Source organism: Lissotriton helveticus, chromosome 8 (genome assembly GCF_964261635.1).
Source record: "Lissotriton helveticus chromosome 8, aLisHel1.1, whole genome shotgun sequence".
Taxonomy (NCBI): Eukaryota; Metazoa; Chordata; class Amphibia; order Caudata; family Salamandridae; genus Lissotriton; species Lissotriton helveticus.
In genome coordinates, this window is record NC_136069.1 from 1,146,255,227 (window position 1) to 1,146,268,708 (window position 13,482).

General features: G+C 42.5%; 1 protein-coding gene across 1 annotated transcript in view; it reads left to right on the top strand.

The window, feature by feature from the left end:
* NPAS2 (neuronal PAS domain protein 2) overlaps positions 1–13,482 on the top strand; it is a 420,609-nt gene that overhangs the window by 342,169 nt on the left and 64,958 nt on the right. Inside the window, exon 15 of the mRNA XM_078658025.1 lies at positions 4,483–4,629. Coding sequence (XP_078514151.1) covers positions 4,483–4,629 — 147 coding nt within the window. The remainder of the gene's footprint in view (positions 1–4,482; positions 4,630–13,482) is intronic.

Consider the following 13,482-nt stretch of genomic DNA (forward strand, 5'->3'; position numbering starts at 1 on the left):
AATGGCGTAGAGTGAAATACCATATAGTGGAGTAGCGTATAGTGGAAAGTGGAGTGGTGTACAGTAGAGTAGCATATACTGGAATAAGGTTTCGCGTAGTGCATAACTATAACCTGTGCCCTACGTTAACTATAACTTGCGCCCCAACTGTGCACAGTTTTCTCAGCAATAATTTCACTGCAAATGTTGCAGTGATATTATCAGTGATGTCATAGAAGATGTCATAGCTGATGTAATATTTGGGGTAATTAGCAGTGCATGGCAAAGGAGCAAATATTAGTTACCTTAGGTCACAAGTTATAGTTACTTGTGATAACTATAGCTGCTGAATTTCTTTGGTTTTGTGTGTCGAAAAAATCTAAACCTGACTATAACATCCCTGTAATCTTTGTTTTTTTAGTGAATTTCTAAGGTTTTTTAATGCTGATTTCTAACTATAACGATCCTGTAACCTTTGCTTTTATCAGTGATTTTCTAGGAGTTTTTTAATGTAAAGTAATAGTTATTGACCATACGTTAATCCAACTGCTGGCGCGTTGGTGCGGCGGGGGGTTGGCCGCAGGGCCTGGCCTGTGGCAAATTCCCCGCATGCTGTACAGATGTGTGTAGTTGTGAGAGTATGTGCTGGGTGTGAGTGGGTATGTAAATGGCTTTGCGGGTCTGTGACTGGGTGTGTTACTAGCTGTATAAGTATGTACGTGGGGTCTAAGTGGGTCTGTAAGTGCCTGTGTAGGTCGGTGAATAGATGTATGAGTGGTTCTCTGGGTCTCTTAAGTAGGTGTATGAGTGGCTATATGAGTGTGTGAATCGTTGTGTGAGTGGCTGCATTGGTGTGTGAGTGGGTGTGGGAGTGGTTGTGGGAGTCTGTAAGTGGGTGTGTAAATGGGTGTGTAAGATTGTGACTGGGTGTGTAAGTGCCTGTGTGGGTCTGTGATTGGGGTGTGAGTGGTTCTTGAAGTCTCTGACTGGATGTATCAGGGTCTGTGATTGGTTGTGTAAGTGTCTATGGGTGTGTGAGTGTGTGTGTGAGCAGTTCTCTGGGCCTCTGAGTGAATGTATCTTTGATTGTATAGGTGTGTGAGAGTGTGTGCGACTGACTGTATGGTTATGTGAGGGGATATATGGATGTGCGAGTGATGTGTGAGTGCGTGTGTGAGTGGTTGTATGGGGGTGTAAGAGGGTGTCTGAGTATCTGAGTAGGTCTGTGAGTGGGTGTATTTTTTTTATGGGGGTCTGGATCCGCAGATCCATCGCAGATTGACACGGGCCACGCTGAGCGCCACAGAGGATCCATGAATCCTCGGGCATGGAAAAAACTTTTTGGGGCAATTTCTGCCCATGAGGTGTCCCTCACAGAGCCCTCCATCAGTCCCATGGGGTCATGGTACCTCTACCCTAACCCCTTCTATCAGTTTTAAGTTTTACTTTACTCTCCTAGGAACCGAGTAACAAGTGACAAAATGGCAGCCACAACTTTTCTGTCAGGTTGCAGCCAGCCAATCAATGCAATCCTCTGCGGTGGATCTGCGTCTCTAGATATGCATAAATCTTTTTTCTGTGATACCTCCAAAACTACTGAACAGATTTTACACCAAATTATAAAAAGCACTCTTTCTGAACCAAGATCTAGCTTTCTGCCAAATGTGGTGTAATTCTGTTCAGCGATTCGGATGTAGTTATGTCTAAAATCCCTATGGGAAATTGTATTGGGAAAATGCGTTTTCGGATCCCCTTTTTCTCGCCCCCGCTTGAGGAATCTCCCCAAAACTTTCTAGACAGCAGCTGCAGTGAATGGCAAATTAGTTTTGAAAATTTTGTAAAGATTCAGACAAAACAAATACAAAAATTCTCATGGAAACTAGGTCCTGACTATAACTACCTACGGGCGACCGCCAGTACCTAATATATATTAATATATACATATATTGGTCGCAGGTTGTGTTTTTTATGATTTGATGTAAATCTGTTCAGAAGTTTTTGAGAAATTTGTACATCTAACGGTTGGGCTCCCAAAAGGCTTGCAAGAACCTCGTAGAAGTGGCAATTTAAAAATAGAGCATTCTTATTGGGCAGGGAGCTTTTTTCCCCGTGGGTCATCTTGCTCCCTCAGGAGTCAGACTGCAGCAGGAGAGAGAGCTATGATTGGCTGGCAGCAACATGAGAAAAATGTTGCTGTCAGTCATTCCAGGACTTGGAGACTTAGTTTCCTGTCCTAATGTTTAAAAAATAGATATAGGAGGACAGGGTAGGGATACCCTGCCCCTCCAAGGGCTCATTGCACTGTTTATAAAGAAGAGGGACTCTCTAACCAAAACCATAAAATGGCCCTTGGTACCCCATTACCCCAGCCTGTTATTTTAACAAGAGGGAGGAGGGAACATGTGGCTCTCGTCCTTGAGCGTTTAATGGCCCTGGGGACCCCATCCCTCGGGCTGGCTCACTTGCTGTGTCCTGTGAAGCCCACCCCAATACATAGTGGTTTCCCTGCCCACACTGGCATGGGCAGTTAAATGTGTTTGTTCCCGTCTTGCAGAAGCATTTTCAAATCTCTTGCCAAACTGGAGTCAACACAAAATCTGCTCCCAGTGGGCTAGGAGCAAAATTGTGTTCTGTTTCCCTGCCTGAAAACAGAATAGCATATTGCTCCTGCCTCTAGTGGGCAGCATAATCAGCTGGTCTATCCATGCAGGAGAAATGCCGGCTCCCGCACCGTCCAGGAAGCCGGCTGGGGCCATAGAGACACAGGCTCCACCCCACGGCCTCCAACGTTGTGCTTGGTGGGTGCCCCTGATGAGTCTGGGGCACCCATCTATTTAAATGGAGACCCCAGGGGACGGGGTCTCACGTGCCAAACTAGGCTTGGGGAAGTCAGGCGTACAGCCCCCTTCTCTTTTAAACAAACACACAGTCCTGGAGGATAAGATCCCCAGGGTCTGAGTAGGTTTACTAAAGAAAACAAAGGTTACAGGGGCGTTGTAGTTATGTTCAGAATTTACACACAAAAGCCATAGAAATCACTCTGTTATAGTTAGAGATCAATGATTCAATTGTGTCGAGGGTAAGCACCTCACTCCACGTAATCACAGGCCCCCTAATTTTGACATAGATTTGCTAATTGCTTAGTTATGTCTATTGGTAATGTAAGTTCATAACCTTGGCAGTTAGTGGGTTCTGCTTTGTCCCTAATTAAGGTATACCAGTGACTCAGGTATATCCCTGATTGAGTGTATAAGGTTCAGGAATTTGTGTTTTCCATTTATAGCCATAACCCATATATGACCAGTTTTAGTGTACATCAATGACTCACATTGCCCATAGGTCAATGCTCAAAAGAAGCTCACGCATGCCACGCCTTATGCATCACCATAGCTTATGTAGTTCAAAATTGTGGGAAGAGTACAGCTGTCAACTTGAGAACTGAGGTCCACAGAAACAGCTCCTGAAGATAATTCCACATTTATCTCACAAAACGACACCATTTGCCTATAGGAATACCAATACATGCTCCTAGTAGTTTTCAAGAGCGATGGGATGAGATACTGATGTTTTGGGTTGGCTTTCAAGTCCTCTGTTGAGCAAACATGCAGACAATTAAATACTGGGCTTGAAATCACCAGAATCTAATGGCGACCAGACATGTCAATCTGAGTCCAACCAAAATGAATGGCAAACAGAGGTCCTCCAGAAGTCGTCGAGCCGCAACAAAAAACAAAAGCAGGAAACATGAAGAAACTTGAAGTTAATATATAACTTGCAACCGGGCGAAAATATTCAGATGAGCCTCGTTTCACATGACATGAGTGGGGGTGTGTCTACTGGACTCTATTCATGCCAAGTTCCTATCTTATCTTCCCCATTGGAGTTAGTTTCCCTATACTTTACTATAGGGAGCTCCTCACCTTTGGGGCAGAGAGCCCCTATGGTAAATTATAGGGAAAAGTTATGCAAAGTTTATTAAACTTGAAAACAATTATGGAAATGTTTTATGTTAACTATTAAAGTAAAATATTTATTTTACACGTAGAACAAAATAAATAATTAAGCATCTAATTTAAATGTATAAAGTTACGTTTAATTATGTAATTATTTTAAAAAAAAGTTGCATTCATTTTTAAATGATCACATAAATACAGAGACTTGAAATAACAAAAATTAAAAATTACTATGCCAGAAGGCACTTGGTCAATCATATGAACGAGAGCGTTCAAAACCTTTAAATGTATGAGGTTTAAAGACAATTGATGCGATGGAGTAAAACCTTAGTACCACTGAGGGTCATGTATGGGGGTTGAGAATAATTTCAGAAAGGTTGTGGGAAAATTGTCTATTTCCATGACCTCAAATTTTGTTACTCTTAAAAAAATATTCTTTTTTTCTAAGACTTGACGAGTCCAGAGGAAAATCTAACGTTGTAATTACATATTGGATGATATGAACAAAGTTTGGTGTAGGTAACTAATTATGTTGTTTTTTTTTCTAAAGTTGTCAGCACAATTTGGAATGTTTCAATCCATCAAGGACCAGCTGGAGCAACGAACACAGATACTACAGGAAAAAATACAGTGGCAGCAGGAAGAACTGCATAAAATCCAGGAGCAGCTGTGCTTGGTCCATAATACGAATGTGCAGGTGAGCAAGTGGCCCTTTCGTAGATTACCAAGTGGTGCCATTTGTCAAATTATCCTAGTAAATGTAATTTTCTATGCAGTGATGACTTCAACACATCCCAAGTATATCTATTATTCACTGAAAAAACCATAGGTTATAGACCATATATAGTTAGGAATTAGCATTTACAAAACCTTGAAAATTCACTGAAAAAAACATAGGTTATAGACCATATATAGTTAGGAATTAGCATTTACAAAACCTTATTTTACTCACACAAAACCATTGAAATTCCATATATAGTTAGTTGCACTAACTATATATCGCGCACCCGCAATCCACTGCTGATGATGTCACATATTACATCATTCATGACATGGTCAGTGACATCACTGATGACATCACTGATGACATCTCAAATGACATCACTGATGACATCACTGATGTCACTGACCATGTCATGAATGATGTAATATGTGACATCATCAGCAGTGGATTGCGGGTGCGCGATATATAGTTAGTGCAACTAACTATATATGGAATTTCAATGGTTTTGTGTGAGTAAAATAAGGTTTTGTAAATGCTAATTCCTAACTATATATGGTCTATAACCTATGGTTTTTTCAGTGAATTTTCAAGGTTTTGTAAATGCTAATTCCTAACTATATATGGTCTATAACCTATGGTTTTTTCAGTGAATTTCATTGGTTTTTTAACAGCTAATATCTGTAGCTGTAAAATGTATTCTTCTTTAAATCCAAAAATATATTTTATATGTTTATGAAGAAATTTTTTTTTAAATATTTTTTTTTCTTCGTTCCCGCTTCGCGAATCGGGAAGCTTCCCGTTAGCTGACCTTGATGCCGCGAAATAGACCGCGAGCCGGTAAACGTTTCTTTACCGCAACTGCCGCGTTAGAAAACAACATCGTGACGCCTCCCGTCCGCATGACGTTTCGCGTTGTCGCGTGATACGTCATATGACGTGCTACGTTAGCGAACTGGTACGCGAAGCGAGTCGCAAAGCGCAGGTTTCTGGAAGCAAACCGGGAGGCCCTGCAAAGCGCTTAACGTAAACACAGCAGGTCATGTGACTTGGTAATAACACTTTTCATTGGTTCATTTCACTTTTGGTTTCCTAATGATGTAAGACTAGGTCATATAATCTAAAATGAACACTTTTCATTGGTTGAGAACTCTTGTTTTTCCCAAATGATGAAAATCCCTCCTTCTTTCCTCACTCTGACTTTCATCATTGTGAGAGAAAGACCCTTTGTGATCACTGAGCAATGGCTTCTTTAGTAGCTTCAGCTGGTGCTTCCCCACCACCTCCACCACATCCAAGGAAGAGTGGACCACCTGCTCAAGTTATAATTCAACAAGAAGAGGAAGAAGAGGAACAGGACGACGAGCACGAAGAGAGGCAGTTTTTGCCTGAGGAGCCCAGGACGTCTCACCGGAAACAAAACTTCATTTGGCAATTTTTTAAAATTCCCAAAGGTCAGAAAAAAGTAAATGCAAGATACGTAACTTGCCTTATATGTCAAGACAGACTGTCCAGAGGAACCGAGAAAAAATACAGTTTCGGAAACTACACAATGCATCGCCATATGACTAGGTGGCATCCTAACAACTACAGTGCTGCACAGTTTCGGAACGACCTAGATAATCTCCCTATTATGGCCAGAAGATCTGTTGTACCGGAAGTAACGGGACCAGAGGGCAGGGAGATGGTGCCAAATATACAAATGAAATTTGGTGAAGTAAAACACACCTGCGTATTTTGCGATGGATTCATTTGCTACGGAGAAAGAAGCATCACTCTGATCAACAGAGCTATTGACTATCATATGCAAGTTTGTACGAAACGCCCAAAATAATAAATACTTTTTTTTTGTTTTGTTGCTCCTGTTGAGCCCTTTACAATGAATCGTTTTCATTGCCCCCTCCAAGAAAAACCCAAAAAAATATAAAACTGTTCAGAAAAATTCAAAAAAAGTAAAAAAATGTTCCGAAAAATAATAAAAAAAATATAAAACAACAAAAACAATTAAAAAAAAAGTTCTTTTCAGAACTACCTCCCCGTTATTAAAAAATTGGTACAATATTTGGAACTGTGCAAACCTCTATTTCTCTTAGTTCGCTTCCCAGTTCGCTCGCCGGTACGCGAACCGGAAGCGAACCAAAAACAGTAAGTATAAGGGAAGGAAACAGACACTTATGTTAAAAGAAAGACAGCTATAGGGGAGTAAACTAGAGATACTATTACCCGTAATCCACTGCTGATGATGTCACATATTACATCATTCATGACATGCTCAGTGACATCATCAGCAGGGGATTGCGGGTTTTTTGGCAACGTGCCTTATCCACGGTTTAATAACGCTGCCTTTTGCTTTATATAAGTTTTCAAATTGTATGAAATATATACCAATAGGTCGTTATGAACCTTTAGGTAGTGCTTTTCTTCATGAGGTCTGGTCGCTTCCATACACATACAGATGTTTCAAAGATGATCAAGAAGTTTATCTGAATGGAGAGGAATGCACTGAGACGCCAGATCATTCACTAATGTGTAGGCACATACAGTTACACGGTTCATGCAACAAACACCGACCAAATATGGCTTGCGTGTTGCAAGGCACGCCAGTTCCTGCTATCATCCCCACGTTCAAGTTGTTGGAAAATGGTAGTTATTTGATGCTCAATAATGAAGATTGTTCTGGGTTAATTAAAAGTATTCCTTTTCTCGTAACAGTAAGTGAACGGGTTATTTGCTGCAGAAATGTTCTATTTCCTCCCACACATGAACATAGGGAGTTTTCAATCTCGCCACAAATACCAACCTTGGGAGCAGATTTCAACGGCATGGCAAGAATAAGAGCTCTTTTGTCTCAGAGAGAGGTGGCCTTGAGTTCGGCCCGTGAAACTTTCGTGCTTCACATAGCGAACACCCGTACAGAGGTGCAGACCCTTTTCAATTCAGATTTGCCTTTCCATTTCAGCAAGATGGTTCGGACTATCTCTAACGCGTCCTCCACAAAGGGCCTGGCGCACTTTTTTAAAGTTGTTACCAGTGGTCTCGTGACTTCATTTGAGAAAATCTTTGGAGTCATCCCTGCTTTCTTTCATTCTATTTTTTCCACTCTGCTTCGTGGATTGCCATTTTTACTTGCATTACCAGCGGACGCTCTTGTGCTTTTTTACATTTTTAAATATGGATGTCCCTCCTATGCAACCTCCCGCCCTGCAGCTGCTGACACTGTTCCGCAATCGCATGCTAGAATATTATGGCACAATGCCGTTGGCGATATTAAGCACGGCATATGGATTATCTTTTCGAGTCTCCTACTTCACCTGTGTCCAGCCTGTATTTCACTGCCTGACCTGTGATTTCGATTGGGCCATTGATTTGTGTCTCTGCGGACCGGTTTCTCCTGACGTCGACTTTAATCAGCTGATGACTCCTATCATTACTCACGAGTTGGTTTGTCCTGGCGAAAGGATTATGGCTGTGGCATTGATGCAAGGACTAATTGGTCCCTGGAATTTACTGGCGGCAACACAGTCTTTCTTGGAACAGAGCTTTCTTGAAAACCCACCGAGCTGTCCTCTGATGGTGATAGAGGATCCGGTGCTGGGAGAGCACGTATGTTCTTTTCCGCTTTTAAATTGGATGGCTGAACTGTTTTCGGATGAAGACGGTGACTTCCTATTGGAGGCTGTTGCAGCTTATTTTGCATACACAGTTATGTCATAGACCTTTTTCATGTTTGATATGCTGAGTACTAGCATTTCATTGACAATTCATTGACTTATTTGTCAAGTTTTTATTATTTACCTTGCCTATTGGCTTAAGACTCGATAAAGTACTTGGCTGTTTTATTTTTCTTTAGCATTAAATTTTCCTAGTTTTTAATGCTTTACCTTGCGGACCGTCCACATATAAACTTGCAATCTGCTCTCATGAGATGGCACTTCTATTATCTTATTCAGTTCGTTTCCGGATCATGGGGAGGTGTCATCTAGGTCCTGCATATCTTTACACCGTGTTAAGTTAGCATGGGCTCATTACCGGTTTAAACGCCATTTTTCCTTTTTTGCAACTTCTGCACACGACACTTAGTTGTTGCTTTAGCTTTCAACCTAGTAGTTCATCGTGGTTTACATGAGAATAATATGTTATTGCTCTACTATCTGCTTTGCTTGTTAAACTATATCTGTACAGCGAGTGCTAAAGTTTCAAGAACAACACGATACAGAATTGTTATGAGGTCTGATCTCCACGACTTCATCCTCATAACATAAGTGCAACTTCTGCCAATTCTGGGCATGAGGCGGGTTTTATATTGCTTTGCCGAACACACATACACAACACTTGATGCGGTTCACATGAAGAGAGAGCTGGTGTATGCTGATGTGATTCCTTCAAATCTAAGACACTAAAGTATGGGCACGCCCTAAACCAACACAAAGAGACCTTCTTAGCAAATAATATAATATGTGTATTAGGGAGGGTGAGATATAAGCAGCCGCGGGCCGTGGAGGGAGTTACGGTGAGGCAGGGAGGCGGGGAGGGGGAGAAGCAGGGTGGAGCCCTCTCCACCCTGCCCCTCCCCCTCCCCGCCTCCCTGCCCCACCGTAACTCCCTCCACGGCCCGCGGCTGCTTATAAGTGTTGCTAACTCTTATTCATTTACAGCATGTTAACATACTGTCACCATTCGCTTTTTATGTACTAGTAACTATGCTGGTAATTTTGCTACTGATAATATGTGTACTTGTATTATCTAAGATACTACGCCTGAGAAGACGGCATTAGTAAATAAACATTTCAAATACACATGTGTTCTTCTTAACTCCATGTTCTGGTTTCTAAGAAATATATAACGACCGACTGTTCATGAGTTCCACGTATCCTGAGGTACTATAAGTTCATATTCTGGATTGTCTAAACATTGAGAGTTTGTTATATCCAATGTGACACTGTACCTAGCTTGCTAAGGGGTTTTTGATTACTAAGGTCAGTTTTGGGACACCCTAATTCGCCGAGGTTCCAATCCTCTGTCCACAGTTCTGTGTGAGAACAGAAACCCTGCGACAGGGGCACCCCCGACCCTTGCTGGAGCTTCATCACACTTGCGATACAACTCCAGCAATGCGCCACCTTTACGGCACAGATACATCACGCATCTGTGCTGTTTTTGCCCCATGATGCGCCGCATTGTAAATGCAGCACACCATAGGTGACGGAACAGCGGCACAGAATGACTAACACATCCCTGGTGATGCGCCAGTCATCATAAATCTATCCCTATGCTTCTTATCTTGTTAGAGATGAACCGCCATATGTATCATCAAAGTTTTTTGCATTTCCTAAATAGCGAACTTTAAGGAATAAATAGCGATTCTTTACCATTCCTAGTTTGCGATGAGCTATTTGCTAATTACAAATTACCCATTCATTTCCTTCATTTCCATAGGGCGGTTGGACTCACTTTTAGCTCGAACGGCTGAATGGATTTCCACGAAACTTGGCAAAATTGTAGGGACTGGTAGCCCGATGTGCCTTTGCTATGTCTCAAGATATATGCTCCAGTGGTTTTTACGAAAATTAACTTTGAAAAATATATATTGGGCTACATTGGCCTATATATATGTTGGAGCCCAAATGAAGCCCAATGAAGCCCAATGTAGCCCAATGTAGCCCAAAGATGGCCGCCAGAGACGAAAAAAAACAAATGTAGCCCAAATATCAGCCAGATGTAGCCCAACTATAGCCCAGTGACAGAATGACCAATCAGCTTCGCAAACCTCCGTTACGCGAAGCGGAGCGCTGTTACAGATATATATCTTTTTTTGAACGTTAATTTCTCAAAATCCACTGGAGCACATATATTGAGACCTAGCAAAGGCACATCGGGCTACCAGTCCCTAATATTTTACCAAGTTTCGTGCAAATCCATTCAGCCGTTCGATTATTATTATTATTTTTTTTTTTGCCCCGCGGGGCCCTTTTAAAACCTCCACATCAAACCTAGGGGGTCAGCGAGGATCTACTATTCCCCCTTATGGTCATTTGCCCCTTCGCTTTCGCCTCCTCTTGTCTCTCGATCCTACCGAGAGATAAGATGGCGGCCGCTACGGACTGTTTGGAATGTTGACAGACGCCGGAGAACCAATCAGCTTCGCTTCACAAAGCTCCGTTGCGCGAAAAGTACGCGTCCTGGAGCGCTGCCCGGTCCGCTGTTACAGATATATATCTTTTTTTAAACGTTAATTTCTCAAAATCCACTGTAGCACATATATTGAGACCTACAAAAGGCACATCGGGCTACCAGTCCCTACAATTTTGCCAAGTTTCGTGCAAATCCATTCAGCCGTTCGGGCTAAAAGTGAGGCCAACCGCCCTATGGAAAACTCAATGTTAAAAACACGTTTTGGGACCCCCCTTTTTTCTCGGCCCCCCCTTGACGACCCCCCCCCCAAATTTTCAAGGGCTGCTCAGAAACAAAATGTGCCATTTTCCTGAAAATTTCAGCCAATTCCGTCCACAAACGGCAAAGTTATTAGACATAGAATTTTCAAAAATCCCATAGAGAAAAAATCCTAACTATATATACCTACTGGCGACCGCCAGTAGGTAATTTACTAGCTGCAAAATATTGGAAAAGGAAAGGATGAAGTAATTAACTAGCACATTTATATTACTAGAGTTGTGTATTATATATATAGTACATTACATTCAGACCCGCCTTACATCACAATAAAAGGTGTGGCTGTTTGTAACATATCCTTCTCTACTTTTATATCCCCGGATTCTTTGCCAGTCAGTACCAATTTTTCGGCTTTGGTATTGTTGCCCAACCCTCTTGTGCTTTAAATTCTAAAGACATTCTTTTCACTGCTGTGAAGCTACACTGATAACACAGATAAGTTGGTGTGTGACAGTGGCCTGCAAATGTATGTGCCTGGCATTGAGAAAGTGATGAAGGCTTCTGCCCGGAATACCTTGTAACTTAAACAGACCATTAAGACCCTCATGAGAAGTTTACCAGATTTTGATGCTGTGAATCCCCCGCTACATGTGGGGCCAGATGTACAAGGGTTCCCATTTGCTTTTCTTAAATAGCGATTCCCCAATAGCAATTCCTACAGATTAGGAATCGCTATTAGAGAATCGCAAATAGGAAATACCAGTGCATTCCCGCCTACGAGCGAAATAGGAAATGCTTTTCATTTCCTAAATTGCGATTTCCTAATAGGAAATCACAAATTAAGAAATGCAAAGCCATGGATGCCTCTGAGCTTAAGGGAACCCTGGAGGCACCCCCAATTTCCTAGTGCACATGTAGGTGCAAATTTGCCCTTGGGGTTTATGTGTGCTTCCTGTTACACACAAAAAAAGCATTTTTAATGCATTTTTTTATTTTGCACTTGGTTACCATCGACCTGAAGTCGATGGTAATTGCATTTCCTGAATGCCCAATTTGCATTTTGGAAATTCTTTGTACATGTGCTTTAGGAATCGCAAAAAAGTCAGCCCTATTTGTGATTCCTAAATCATGGTCGCAATTTGCGATTTCTACAGTGTAGAAATCATAAATTGCGACCGGTTTTGGCCCTTTGTACATCTGAAAAGGCCATTAGGAACCTCTTAACGGGGCGAAATAGCGATTTGGTCCATTAAGAATACTAAATGGCTTCGTACACCTGGGCCGTGCTCCCTAATTTCCACGAAATGCACCAACTGCTTTCAGTGTGATGCACCTTTGACAGTCCCTGTGTTGAACACGCCGGCTCAGTGTTATACACAAGGCTTCCGTTGAGGCCCATCTGTGTAACATTCTGATGACTAAATCCCATTTTTAGGTCTTGCCTAGGCAGCGTTTGCCCTGTCTCGCTGAGACATGCAGTATACATTATAGCATGGAAGCTTCGTGGAAGCTCCACCCACTCTCCACCCATCATTTTCATTGGCTTGTGTCCTAAATACTGCCTTCCAATTGGTTGTATGCAAAAACAACAGTTGATGGACAGAATGCAGAACAATGTCATACATTCACCCCAGTACAGAAATCTGGGCCTAAATCCATCTTTTTTTTGCTCACCATGCCATTCCAGTTTGAACCCAGCCATATGCAAATCAGTCTTGACCCTGTGTCTCATGGGAACAGTCCATCCCGAACTGCCAAGCCAGGTCCTCCCTGGACTGGAAACAAGCATCCTAGGACCGGTTTCGGGGTTTCTCCCCTCTTCAGCCAGGATAGCTTGATTCCAGTGGCATGGAGAGCACGGGACTCACTTCTGAGCATACCCGTCCCACTCGGGGTGACAAATGCAAAAACAACAGTTGATGGACAGATTGCAGAACAATGTCATACATTCACCCCAGTACAGAAATCTGGGCCTAAATCCATCGTTCTTTTGCTCACCATGCCATTCTTGTTTGAACCCAGCCATATGCAAATCAGTCTTGACCCTGTGCCTCATGGGAACAGTCTAGCCCGAACTGCCAAGCCAGGTCCTCCCTGGACTGGAAACAAGCATCCTAGGACCTCCCAGAACTACATTGTTCTTGCATTTATTTCCATCATAAACTATGGATTCTAGCTGACAGGGCACTCGCCTCCCTCTCTATCATTGCCTACTAGTTCCAGGGCAGAAAGACCCCCTGAGCTGCTCTACTTTTGTTGAGTCAGAGTGACTGGGCGATCGGATGAGTCATAATCACTGGCACTTGTCCAGCAGTGGTCGGAATATGCCAGCCTTGGACAGAGCGGGCTTGAGGTAAGCAGAGGATGTCTGTTCTCTTTAGGGAGCTGTGTAGAGTGTGCAGTACTGGGCAGTGTCACTATCACAGGGTGCCCGTGTCA